The sequence below is a fragment of the Lycorma delicatula genome, chromosome 5 (genome assembly GCF_047948215.1).
Source record: "Lycorma delicatula isolate Av1 chromosome 5, ASM4794821v1, whole genome shotgun sequence".
NCBI classification, from domain to species: Eukaryota; Metazoa; Arthropoda; class Insecta; order Hemiptera; family Fulgoridae; genus Lycorma; species Lycorma delicatula.
Genome location: NC_134459.1, coordinates 46,148,323 through 46,163,242, shown reverse-complemented (window position 1 = coordinate 46,163,242; position 14,920 = coordinate 46,148,323). Strand labels below are relative to the sequence as shown.

At 26.6% G+C, this 14,920-nt stretch overlaps 1 protein-coding gene across 2 annotated transcripts in view; it reads left to right on the top strand.

The window, feature by feature from the left end:
* The window catches only part of sli (slit guidance ligand), a 725,932-nt gene that overhangs the window by 678,223 nt on the left and 32,789 nt on the right, over positions 1–14,920 (top strand). For both annotated transcript variants that reach the window (XM_075365250.1, XM_075365249.1), the window contains exons 15-19: positions 4,184–4,330; positions 6,277–6,348; positions 10,020–10,091; positions 13,097–13,260; positions 14,441–14,573. In XM_075365250.1, coding sequence (XP_075221365.1) covers positions 4,184–4,330; positions 6,277–6,348; positions 10,020–10,091; positions 13,097–13,260; positions 14,441–14,573 — 588 coding nt within the window. The remainder of the gene's footprint in view (positions 1–4,183; positions 4,331–6,276; positions 6,349–10,019; positions 10,092–13,096; positions 13,261–14,440; positions 14,574–14,920) is intronic.

The following is a 14,920-nucleotide window of genomic DNA, read 5'->3' as shown; positions in this document are numbered from 1 at the left end:
ACCTAGATTATAAAAATCAGACCTCACAAAAATGGCCCTTGCTTTTGCATATCTTTAGGAAAATGGCAAAAATATGTCACTAAAAATCTAATTCATAAAAAAAAAATTAAATATTTGTCATTAAAAAGATAAATTTTGCTTTTTATCATTGAAAACAATGAAATAAATGTCTATTTTTCATAACATTGTCATGTAACCATATTCTTGCAGTATGCTATAGCATACTGCAATGTTTGTATTATAATACAAAATCATACATTCCAGTACTGAAAAATTTATAAGCACATTGTTTTCACTGACTGCATATCATGAACAACATCATAAATTGTTCAAATGTAATCTCTTTATTTTAAATGCATTATATAAATCACATCAGGAATGGATAGAAAAAAGAATCTACCTCAGCATTTGTCTGATGATTCATCACAAACTGTTGTAATAATCTTGATTAGAGCAGCATCATGAAATGCACAAATAATTGAAAAAACAAAAAGTAGATGAGATTAAAATTCATGTTATTGTTTTTTTAAATATAAACAGATGAAATAATGTTAAGGTGAATACATGAAAATATAAATATAAAAAAAAACTACTAAGTAATTCACAAATCAAAAGACATTATTGAAAATTATTTGAAAATATTGTGTGTACATTTTAAACAAGAAGCAGAAAATTCAGAGTTTTTTCTGTAATTTTTAAATTATTATTTTAAAAAATTTATTGACAAAATAATATGGTTTGTGTAAAAGAAATTTTTTTAATTGTAATTTAAATAAATAGTTGGGAAGATTTTTTAAATGGTATGGTAATTTATTAAAATGACAACACAAGTATAATAGTGCCCTTTGTTGAAAGCCAAAGTATTGGGATGACTTATACAAACATACTTCATCAATGTTCATGGTTAAGATGTTAATGAAAATAAATGTAAATATTACTGAAATAGGGAAACAAGTTGTAAATATTTTGATTTTAAAGGTGTTTCAAACTTTTCAATAATGTTAATTTCATTAGATATAACAATAGAATTAAACTTCTGAACCTACAAAATATATTAATTTTGTTTTCCAAACGTTTTGGTTCAACTTTAACTTCTTATGCAAACAAGATTTTTATTAGTTGATAAACTATTTTTACAACAAATGGCTCAATTTAGAACTAAATTGCATTCAGTACAAGAGAATAGATTATAATTGATGGAGGATTTATTTTTATAATGTTATTGTTGATAAAACATATGAATTGTGTCAGCATTTTAGCTTCTTATTTAAGTAGTCTAATTAATTTATTTATTTCTAATGAATTAATGAAGAAGAATTGATTATTTATTCTTAAGTGTTTGTAGGTATTATAATGATAAGAAACTATTACTGGTTCATTACTAAAATATCAATTTTTTTATTAGCATGATATTGTTTTTAACATTATCTTTTAAGATTTAAAAGCACTCCATTCTAAAATATAACTTTTTTTTTATTTTGAATTAATAAAATGTCAAGGTTATTTTTATTTATTAACCATTTATATTGGTTATAAAAATGTTATAACCATTTTTATTTATTAATAAACAACTTGACATATTTTTTTTTGTAATTTATTTCATTACAGTTTTGCTAATGAAAATGTAATTATTCATAGAACTTGTGCTGCTGAAATTTAATGTAAATCTCTACGGCAGAACGGTAGCACTCAGTCTTTCATATGAAGGTCTTGGTTCAAATCCTGGTCAGGCATGGGATTTTTCATACATGCTATAAAATTTCATAATCCCGTAGTACAAACTTCTAGCTTATGTGGTGAATTAAAAAAAAAAATACCAGTTGTAGAAGATTGTATCTAAAATATTTCCAATAAAAGATGAATTATAATTGTAATGCCAGTGTGTATCATGATCTCAGAATAGTACTCATATCCATCGCGAACAAATCATTGATCCCAGTACTTCCCTTATGCTCATACTTACTTGCTTCAGTTAGTTTTTTACGCACCATTTTGACTCCTGATATCTTGATTGGTATCCAAATATTGCTTTCTAAGCTTGAAGTTCATTTATAGAAAAAAAAATCCAGGAGATCAAAAATAATGTTCATGTCTCATATAAGAGTATTTGTCCGAGTGAATTAAGTATATGATGTTAACATGTTTGTAGATGACAGTCATGTTGTACTTAATAAAAAATTGAGTGTACTGTTAATCAGTCGAGTTTTGATGACCATGCAGCAAATTATTCATCATCAAAAATCAGAGTAACTTAAGATTTTTCATCTTCACCAAGTCTATAGTCTATAGTTTACAGTCTATAGTCAGATCAATGTTTTTTTAAGCACAGTTGGGTGCAAATGAGCCTACAATAAGATATCAGTGTAATACTCAGTTATCCACTATTTGTTTTGTTTTTATAATTGAATTTATAGGATTAAGTCATAGATGGAAGTCACACTTTCTTCATTTACTCAAAATATTGCTAGAAAATATGATTCAGAATATTGTATAAAAGAATAAATTTCAATATAGCTGACATATGAAATTATAAACAGGAAGTTGTGCACCAAAGACCAACCTTAAACAAAAATTTGGTTTTGTAAAATAATTAATTTACAAAATAATAATATTGTTTGTTTCATAGAATTATTTTAATATAATTATCAGAAATTAATTCTGTCTTAAATAATATATTCAACCATAATTTTTCTTTGTTACTGGTTTCTTTGTTTTTAAAATTCAATTTAATTACTGTTTTTGTATGTTTCCAGTTTTTTTTACAAGAATTTATAAGATTTGTAGCAAAAAATATTTTTTCTATTCTTTAGTAATTTTAATGTTTATTTCTCAAAAATATGAAAAGGTTACATTTTTTATAATATTTGACAGGTGTTTCTAAAAAGGTATTCACTCCATGACATTGAACGAAATTTCTGTTAAGTATTGTTAACCTTTCTTAGTTTCATTCTTTTATTATATGTTGATGTGTTTCAGAACCACTCCATTGTCAAAACTCATTGTACTCCCTACAATAAGTTTTGACAATGGAGTGGTTCCAAAACGCATCAGCATATAATAAAAGAACGAAGCTAAAAAAGGTAAACAGTACTGACATAGAACTTAGCAGAAAAATAATAGTAATATATTATTTATTATCTTAATAACAACAATGTTTGGACAACATTGATTTTAATTTTTTATGTAAAATTGTATGTAAAATCATATATTTAGCTAGAAAAAGGTGGGCTATGGCCTGCCGTGAAAATATTACATGGTTTACGTTTCATTACACATGATTCTAATTGTGTTTGCCAACTGAACCTAATTGACGCTCAGGATTTTAACATACTAACAACAACAAAACTTTTATAACAAAAAGCTTCAAAATCCTGAACATATTTAGTTGTTTCTTGAGTTGTGAATTTTTAACACTACTCTAACCCCAATGTTTTCCTTTTTTATCCCCAAGATATAAATATAATTTTAGGTAAATCTTCCACATAAAGAAGTATAAATCCTTAGAACGAATGAATCGATCAAGAAGCATAAATTGTTTGGAGGAATGATCATTTGTGTGCTGTGCGCAGCTGCCTGATGCACCAGATGGTCCCCTCTGCGCCAGTGGCAGCTAAAATAAAAATGTGAGCACATACATCAAACAAACAAACCCACACACAATCCTTTTTTTATGGGAAAGGTAAATTGTATTTGAGTAAAAGATTTTGAGGCATATTGTTTTAAATTTGAGGCAAAAAAGGAGGAATAATTCTTCTCTGGCCATTACTCAAAAACTAAGATTTTCTGTACCCATATTTTTATGAGCTTTAATCTTTATACTAATCAGAAAAATATGCCTGTAAATTTAGATGGATCTTCTTGAAACAGCCTTTGAATCCTTTAATTAAGCAGCATAAAATTACACTGTTAAAAGTAAAGTTGGCTCCTTTAAGAATTCTATTCTAAATCATTAAGGTTCAACTCTATTATGAATAATAACTTTTATTTATTTTTCTGTGTTTTTTTTAAATTTTGTCAGATTCCAACAACAATAATTACAGGAATCCAATAATAAGGGACCAATAATTTTAATAAGGAACCACATGGTCCCTTAGAATTGCTCAGATGACTTTTACGAGCTCTCATTGAGCTGTATAAATGATGTTAATGTAAATCTATCATGTAAATTTCTATTTTATTTCAGATTATTAAATGACAATGAGATTGGAAGGATAAAATCTGACGGCTTATTTGGACGTTTACCAAATCTTCAAAAATTGGATCTGAGAAGAAATCATGTTACTGGTATTGAAGAAAATTCATTTGAAGGATGTGCAAAATTAACAGAATTGTAAGTATGATTGAAATATATCACTTATCATCACAAAATAGTGGCCTATGCTGAATACCAGTAAAAGTAAAAATAAGTATATTTTTTATTTGAATCAGAATATCTGTATGTATATATTTGTATCAATATTTGTCTAAAATTCTGGAACTGCTGGGCTGATCTGAATGAATTTCTTACTTATGTTTTGACTGAAATTTAAGGATGTTGTAGATATAAATTTATCCAGACAGCTTTGTTATTTTCCTCTTGTTTATCATTACGGCATTGATTACATTTGGCTGTATAATCATTAGCTGTGTTCTCAAAATATATGAGGCTATTAGTCTTTTTGGATTCTATACCTAAATTACAAAAACAATCTACTAAGCCTTCCCATCATTTATCTATATGACATTTCTGGTATTTTCATAAAATAAAATAAATATCTGAAATAAAAGAAAAACTCTATCACTTTGATGATACTGGCTTTCACTTAGGTCATCCCTTCTTTTTTTGAAGTCTCTGACCTGTGTGGCAGGAATCACTTTCCACAGATCAGATACCTGCCAACAGTTCATTTGAAATGATATCACTCACATTGTCAAACATCATAACACTCTCAAACAATCCATCAGAAGTCATCTCCTGGCAGCCAATCCTGCATACATCTCTGGATCCTTTTCACTGAGGAATGCCAAGTGGTCTGTACAGTATGTGAGTGCTACAGAAGCCATTAGAGCCTCCTGATCAACTTCTATTCATTGATCAACTGGCTTTGCCACTTTCATTTTTGTGGTCTCAGAGGTATGAAGGGACCAATTTGTTCTTTCATACATCATACGCTGGGTATGAGGTTATAAAAATCAATGGAATTGTCAGTTTAATGTCTGATGTAATTTTGCCTAGTCTAATTTTCATAAATTTGTCAAGAATTGAATGAATCATAAGTGTTATCTGCTTTACTAAATTACAATTTAGTAGATTATCTGAGTTGGGCATGATAATATGTTTGAAGCATTGCTCACCGCTACTTGCGTGAAAGATTTCTTCCCCGGCATTTAAGTGTTAATAAATATTTCTCGCTTAAAAATAACTGATCTTCCTCAGCATTTGTGTTTCTTAGATCTCCACTTCCATTTATAAAACTACAACTCCTGGATCTTGCTGTGTGCTGTCTGCCTCAGTGCACATATTAAGGAGTTTTTGTACATGCTTCACCTTCAGTGTCTTTTCTCCACATGTACACAATGCTTCTTAAATACATCTTCTTGCTGATTGTCATAAATGACAGCATTCAAAACATTTCATTAGTAAAGGATCTTAGCTAGAACATCTACCTGAGAATTCCAGCTCATAATTTTACTGGTAATAATGATTTATTGAATGTTAGAATGTGTAAAGGAAGAGAAGAGAGATTCTTCATACCATTATATGTTTAAATGTCTGTATTTTTTGTTATTTTTTGGCTCTCTGACTATATCATATTCTGCGAGAAATCATTTTGAAAAAAAAAATGTATCTTATTTTGGTATTTTATTTATTATGATTTGATGAGTGTTCTCCATCAATCGGAAATTTGATAAAAACTTTATTGTACCACAATTTTTATTGGTAGCTGAGTAGAATAATCTTTTATATCAAACATTAAATATATATACTGTGTACATAATTAAAGTTTGAGTTTTAATTATAAAATTAAAATCATGTTAGCTATATATATATATTTTAGATTTCAAGACAAGAATTAAATTAAATTTGAATCACTTTCATTTAATATATTTTTGAAATTTTTATGAGGAGTTGCTTCTATTGAATACGTTGTATATTTGGTGAAATACTGGAAACCTTATTGTGGATTTAGTATATTGAATCTTATTCAGCTTGTATATAAAAGTAAATTAAAGTGTTGTTTTGATTTCTTACTTAATTATTTTTTAACACTTTTAAGATTTTTTTGCATTTTTCAGGTTACTTGCTGAAAACAAGATGAGAGAAGTTCATAATAAAATGTTTATTGGCTTACATAACCTTAAAACATTGTAAGTTTTATTTATTGTTGTTATTATTATATTATATTTTATGGTTTTATTTTACTTACCTAAAGTTTCTTGATTACTATCAGCCTTGAAATTAAGCAAGAGTAGAATTAAGATTTTTTATCAACACTTAAATGATATAAAACTTTGAAATTGTTATCTGAACTTTTATTGGTGGTTAATTTAATACTATAGATAGTGAGAAAATCTGATTTGAAATATGGTTTTTATCTAATAATTGTTTTGTGATTATGTTAGTTCTACTAATTTTCCAACTAAATTAAATTACATACAGTTAATGAATATTTAAGAAATTAACAATTCACACTTGTAAGGTATTAAATATTATAATAAATTTAATTTTCAATTTAACAGTTTTCCAATTTTTTCCAGTTTTTCAATTTTAACAGCTTTTTTTGTTATATGAAATTATTTTCAGTAAAATTTAAAATTAAATAAAATATGAAAAAGATTTCTTAAGACTAAAACAGGTTTAAGATGTTTGAAAAATAAATAAAAATTATTAGAATCCTAACTAGAAACAAAAAATTGATAATGTTAGAACTTTGTAAGAAATTTACATCTTAATAAGAACCTAGTACAATAAATGAAACCCAATAACTTATTTGATACCATCGTTTAAACCAAAATTAATACCTACCTGTCACACAGTCCATGTCATCTAGTTATAAAAGCTATTAAATTAAAGCCATAACCTGGGTCAGTGTTAAATGTAAACTACTGTCTCTTAGCAAGTAAATTTTTAATATTAATATTGATTGCAGTTTATGCTACTTGGCATCAAAATCGATTCCAGAAGGTTATAAAAACAACTGAAATCATCTAGGAATACTGTTGTATATTATGCAAGACAATAAATACCTACAATGTAAATTTAACTACTTTCTCATAACTTTTAAAAATTAAGTGATGTCAAGAGTATACTAGAAATTTTAAGATGCAATGAAGTAATTATTGTTAGTGAGGACATAAATATTATATATCTTAAAGATGACCCAGAAAATTCAAAACTTTGTAAATGTGTTTGCTTAAAATTTCCATTTAAATAATGCCTAATATATTAGAAAACTTTTTTAACATTAGTAATTTTTGTGATACACACTTAGTCCAGTGTTTGACAGTAAAAATAGAGTATTACCTCTGAATCCTTTTGGATAACATAGATTTTCATGAAAATTTGTAATTAAGCTTATCTAACCCTCTGCTTCAAAAGTTTTATGTTCCTGATGTGTGCTTTTTGTTTTTTGGGGGTGAAAACTACCCATAGTTAAAAAAAAATCAAAAACAATAGATTTAAACATTTCATAGATTGAAATCATGTTTAAATATGAGAAAAATCATTCTTTTATGTTGTAGAATATAATTATGATGTTTTACTATATTTCAACCCTTAGAAAGCTCCCTTACGATGAAATTTAAAAGAATTAGTTTTCAATAGTTTGAAATGTTTTAATGATGCATTTATAATACATTAAAATCCCTTTACTGTTTATAGTATAATTTATAATTTATTGCTATGTTTCAACTCTTAATAACCACCCCTCATGAAAAAAATTGTTAAAATTATAGATAGAAGGGTTTTGCAGTTCAAACTCATTTAAATGTGTAAAAATAAACATTGTTCCATATTCTGAAACATAATTTATGATGTTTTACTACATTGCAACCCTTAGAATCCATCCTAATGACAAAAAAAAATTTGTTTTATACATAAATATTTATATAGATTAACTTAGCAAAAACAATTCTTTTGTTATTGTATTTGTACACACACATACACACACAGAGAGAGAGAGTGATGAGGATATGAGGATATACTTATACATATGTAGATACAGTTATATGTGTTCACATGTATTTATAAATGCTCTGGAACTGTTGAGAATATAAAATTTTACATGCTTCGAAAATTTAACAGAAAAAATGTGATTGTTTTTTAACGATAACTTCCTTAATTTTTAAGCTATCCAATTACTCAAAAACCATTTTGCATTTCAAAGGCTACAAGGCATATAAAGATCAGATACCTTGAGCTCTTAGTTTTTGAAATTTTTTAATTTAAAGGGCTTGGGGAGCTTAAGGTCTCACACTCAAGTACAAACTTCTAATGGTAATATCTCAATCTATTTAAATTCTACAGAAATAAAAAAATATTTACTGAAAATACCAAAATTCTCAGTAAAAAAAAAACTAAATTTTTGTATTCTGGCAATTTTTACATATTTTCTTTAGTTTTTGAAATTGAAAAAAAAAGAAAATTTTTTAAGAAATTTCAAAAACTTTTTCAAATTTGAATCAATCTTTTTTTCAAATCTAGACATTCCAAACCGGTTAAACTTCTAGAACATATTGTTAGTACTTAAATAAAATAAATTTTAAAAGGATTGCGTTCAATTCCAATTCTTGCGAAAAAGTCATTTGTTTCATTGCTGATTTTTTTCTGCAAAAAACCGAGACAACCATTTTATTTTCATTATAACTCCTTTAGTTTTCATGCTAATGACCTTTACCAAGCTAATTTTAAAGCTCTTTTCATTTTCTTTGAAAAATAATCTACGTAAGTTTTCCTCGAAAAATTTTCTGTTTTTCCGTTATTTAATGTTGAAAGATTCGATTTCAGTTTTCGGTGAACAAAAAGTTACCTTCAACGAGGCATAACTCGGTTCATATTGCATCTACAGAAATAAAAAAAAGCCAATCTCTTTGTTATTTTATTAGCTTCATTTTTGCTAATAATTCTTTCGATAAAGTTTTTTGAGTTATTCGTGAAAAATCGTTCAATGGTTGGATGAAAAAATCAGCATTTTCAATCATGAATAACTCAAAAAGTATTGACTCTACTAAAAATTTTTTGCTTAGAATTTATTCTTCCATCGATTTCTGTTGTTATTTTGAATGTAATAATTTCCACCCCCAAGAAGGAGTGGCACACAGGGTAAAAGCACACATTGGCACTATATAACTTTTGTTCCTTGAGCTATTTCCTAATTACTGTCCAAATTTCACGTCAATCAGTGTTGTCTAGAATATTCTTAGTGAAAAATCATCAAACACTGGACTAACTAATGATGGTTTGTGTCTGTTAAATACCATAACCACAATGGTTCTAGATGCCTTGATTTGAGACAGAAATATCCTGTTAAAAGAGTATGGGTATGCATGCCATATATAAAGTGAGGAGTGAAGTTTTCCTATTGCCTTCTTGTTGTCTTCTATTGCCTATTGCAGCACATCACTATGGCAAACCCACTGAAATATAAGTAAGATGCAGTACAACTAATAACCAAATAACACCTTCACCCTTTTCCCCTCATGGTTTGTTGTGTAGTGAACACTATAATTCACATATAAAACCTATGGTGCTTCTTGTACCTCCATTGCTTTACATAAGTCACAATTACAATAAAAACAGAGAAATAAAATAAAACACAAATTAATGAAACAAAATAAATTTATGAAACAATTATGATTTATAGTTTCTCCATTCGGTAGATGAAAAAAAAAAGATGGGCTTTTCAAAAATAACCAATTATCTACTGTAATAAAAATTGTAATCTTTTTATCTGTTAAAGACTATTTCATTTATAAATATTTATTTCATTGTTTTTTGTTTTTTTTTATACGCATATTCTTAACAATCTTAAATGTTTCAGATCTTTGTATGGAAATGAAATCACTTGTGTAATGCCTGGATCATTTGACTCTCTTACATCACTACATACCTTGTAAGATATTTGTTATAAATTTTATGTTATACCTATTTTTATGTTTGTATTTAATATTTATCTGTGTAGTCAGGAAAACAAAACAATTATAAATATTAAGAGGAAATTGTTTAACACTAGAAAAATTAAATTAAAATTGAATACTGTATTTGATTTTCAGATTTTTCTCAAAAGCTAGCTTTAACATATTAAGCACTAATGACTCATTAATGCATCATACTAAACTCTGCCAAGGGACTGATGATGCATTAATGCATCAAATGTCTATGATATTTTATATTGTTGTTATTTGAGCTCAACTAACTGGCTTGGGTTATTTTATGTTGTGCTCAGAAAGGTTTTTTCAATGCTATTGTTAAAGTAGTCAATGCATACACTGGCAATTTTTAAATATTTTTTCAAAGTGCTCATTTCATCCTCGCAGTTTCCTTATGGTATTTCTAGTGATTGTTTAAAGTTTATCTCTGTTTCTTTTGCATAGAAAAATATTGAAATAATGTAATCTAAGTAATATTTCAACTAGTCAGCTGATTATGCCTTACTAGCTAAGATTACTATGCCTTACTAGCTGATTATGCCTTACTAGCCTAGATTATGCCTTACTACCCAATTGAAAGAAAAATGTTAAAATGATATAAGAAGCACTTTCCATTTAATACTCATCAATAGCTTTTTCCTTACCAAAAAGAAAGTTCCCTGCTCCAACTAATTTTTACTTAATGTATATATGTGAATATACAGTAAGTAGTATATGTATGTATAACTACTGTATATCTGTAATAACATCCCTGATTCTTCTTCTATCCTACCGATCTTCAATTATTAGAAATTGCTGTTTCTCTACCCAACAATAGACTATCACTAACAGCAGACCATAATTTTGCACCTATGCTAATCCATACATGAAATATTTCCAAAACATCTAGAAAACAAATCAGAATTAGAAATTGCTGCTAAGTGTGTTATGGCAAAAAAAAAAATAGGAAAAGATACTAATTATTACTGTTAAGTGTGTCTGCAGAAACCATCACTTTGTGTTACCAAGTGCTTTGATGAATACTACAGCAAACTCCACATACAACATTTGAGTAGTGGCCTTATAAAGCGTTAATTTTTTATCCATTTTTTATAAATTTCTCATTTTGAATGTTACTGTAACTATTATTATTTATTTATTAAGTTACTTTATTTTTTATTTAATTTACATATTTATTAATAGTTTTATAATGCAAATCAATGAACCACACAATGGTAAAATTTTATTTATACAGAATTTTATGCATGATTTTGGAATTATAAACAAGCATTATTAGTTAATATATTTAAAAAATGTCGCTTCTTTTAAAATGTATTTATTTTTCACATTTATATATATATATAATATATTTATTGTATTTTTATAATCAAAAATGACCCAATTTTTATAACCAACTTGAACAACCCAAGTACAAAATTACAAAGTAAATGAAATGATACTTAATTTATTTTTTTTTTTATTCTAAAAGCATTTTCGCGGGATCCCATATCATCAGTTGTATATAAGATATATTTATATAAAATTCCCAAACATAAAAACATAAAAATTTTTAAATTAAAGATAAAATATTGTAATTAAGATATGATTGTAATTTTAAAGATAAAATTACAATCATTTTCAAAATTTTTATGTTTGATATGTAATATCAAACACAAAAATTTTTTATTAAAATTAAAAGATTAAAATATTAAAATTACAATCATTTATACAAAAACAGTTAATTATTTAATTGAATTCATATGTTTTTGTATATATGATTGTAATTTTAATATTTTATCTTTAATTTAAAAATTTTTATGTTTTTATGTTTGGGAATTTTATATAAATATATCCTATATACAACTGATGATGCACTATCATCAGTGCTTTTGGAATAAAAGAAAAAATAAGTGTCATTTCATTTACTTTGTAATTCTGTACTTGGGTTGTTCAAGTTGGTTTTTGATTATGAAAATAAAATGTACTAGTATAGAGAAATATACGTCTTATAAGTATAGACTTAAGAAAAAAATATTTATATATATGTTTTATTTTAGATTACAGACCTAAAAATATAATTATCAAACAGTAAATGATCACATTGTGTATGGTATGGAGAGAAGACAACCCTAGCATAAGTAATTTTTTTTTCATTTCACCAAAATTATTATTTTCTTAAAAATGTTGGTTCAAATAAAGATAAAAAAAAATACTGCATAAATTACGATAAGATGAGGAGCTAAACTCTAGAAAAAGGTAATTCAACATGGTGGATGATGCATCAATGAGTCATATAATTTTTTTATGGACATATAACTCAGGCTTAGCGAATACACTTATTTTCTCTCGTCATGTTGAACTTGTAAAAATGCTTTAGCATTTTAAAAACTAGTTACATGTTTAGAGAATGGAACATTACATTAACTTGTTAAAGTAAAGTTAAGGTGAATTATTTAATTTTATGTGTAATTTATTAACACCAAATGTAGGTATGAAAATAATTTATTTTTATTATTTATTTAAGACCTAGCAGTCAGTTGTTTCATTTATTTACTGTTAAGGATCCTCTATTTACTGTTTTTTATCAATATTTTTTTAAACCTCAATTAACTATTTTTCCAGTTTAATTTATGTACATTAAATGTCATTTATTTCATAAATAATTCTTTCCTGTGATTTTATACCCATTATTTCAAGTTTTTATTATTGTGGACAAGCCAAGAAAAGAGATTTGGCAAGATTAATTTTTATAGTAAAACAACTTTGTGTTATCAATCTAATGCTAACGTGTGCTAACAACACATAATATAAATGAACAATTACTTTTAAATTTGCTGATTACATCCCAATGTTATTTAAAATTCGTAAACAAAATTAATTTATTAGCACAGCTAAAGATGAATTATTAATATGATTATTACTAATTAATGATTATAATTAATATAATTATAACTTTAATCTAATTTAATTGCAATTCTTTTTTTTTCAGAAATCTTCTATCAAATCCATTTATGTGCAACTGTCATCTTGCTTGGTTTGCTGAATGGCTGAGAAGTCATGATCTTACTGCTGGAGGTCCAAAGTGTGCTGGACCTACTAGGGTTAAGGATTCTCCTATACATGAATTACCTCATCATGAGTTTCAATGCACAAGTAATTACGTATTTAAATTATAATTAATCTTATAAAAGAAATGAAAATGAAACTGATGAATAACAGACAGGATACATTAAAATATATTGTAAAATCTAACAGTTTTAAAACCTATATTATGTAATTCTATATTTCACAGTAACATATTAAAAAAACAAGTAAATTTCAGGATTAAACGGAAAAAATCACTCATGCCTATATCTACTCTACACAAGTTAGTAAAAAACAAATATCAAAGTTGATTATGATTACCATCCATCAATCTCATAAAGACAGATGATTTTATTTTTGTAATGTACGTCCAGAATTACCGACCATGTTTGACTATTTTAATACTGCTGTTTAATGTCCTCAACTTATAGCATAATGATACTTATCTAAGAATATTCTTAGAATTATTTATAAGAAATCTTACAGGGCCTAGTTATTTCACTGGCCTCCAAGGCACGAGTGGTAGCATCTCAGCCTTTCATCAGGAGGTCCTGGGTTCGAATCCTGGTCAGGCATGGCATTTTCACACACGCTAAAAATTGTCCATCTCATCTTCTGAAACAGTACCTAATGGTGGTCCACAGAATAAACAGAAAACAGAATAATGTTTCAGATATTATTATTAAAACATAGAATGGTCAACAACACATTATATAGAATAAATATATAGGTAACATAACAATATAGAATGTTAGTATGGTCAACACACTATATTGAAGAAATTTTAATCTGATAATACTGAATATAATAATGTGTTCTTGACCTCATGCATCATTTACAAGATGAATGAAACCTGAATTACACTACTAAATAGAAAAGATAAATCAGTTTTACTTTGCTGATTTTTGAAGTTGGCTTTTCAAACAACTTTTGAAGCATTGTGGCTTTTTCTTCCCAGGATCATAATAATTAAATTGGTGATAGTAAAAGTTATCTTACATGTTTCTCATAGAAATAATTACTGATCTAAAATGAGATAACCTTTTGTTTTTCAACATTTAGCTTCAGCCTCATCATCTGTCCATAATCATGTTTACATTAGTAATATTTTATTATTAAATTAATTTCTAATAACTGATAATTTTTGTAATATGTTAGAGATAAAAAAGAAATATTAATTCTTATCTGTAGATAACATTAAGTTGTAAAATAGTTATTTTCAATTATATATATATTTTAATGTGAGCAGGTGAAAATGATCAGGGCTGTCTTGGAGATAATTATTGTCCTCCAAAGTGTGTTTGTACTGGAACTGTGGTGAGATGTTCACGTGCTAAGTTGACTGAAATCCCTCGTGGTATTCCACCAGAAACTTCAGAGTTGTAAGTTTTTTTTAGTAATATGTAATTTTAATTATTTATTTAATTACAATAACTTTACTTAATTTGTTTTACTGTAAAATATTACTTACTTTATGTAATATAATTAGTGTATATTATTTTAAACATTAATTTAACTGCCACTATATAAGTCAACTAGTGTAATTCATTCTTATTTTACACCTTGAGCCAAGATTGAAACAACAACAACTTCTGTTAGCTCTCAACAGAATATAACTTGGAAGGAAAAAGTGTAAGTATATAAGTAAAGGATTATGTAAAAAAGCTCTTCTGCTATTTAACTGAACACTTTTAAATACAGGATCTTGTGATCCCTATCTTCATAATTG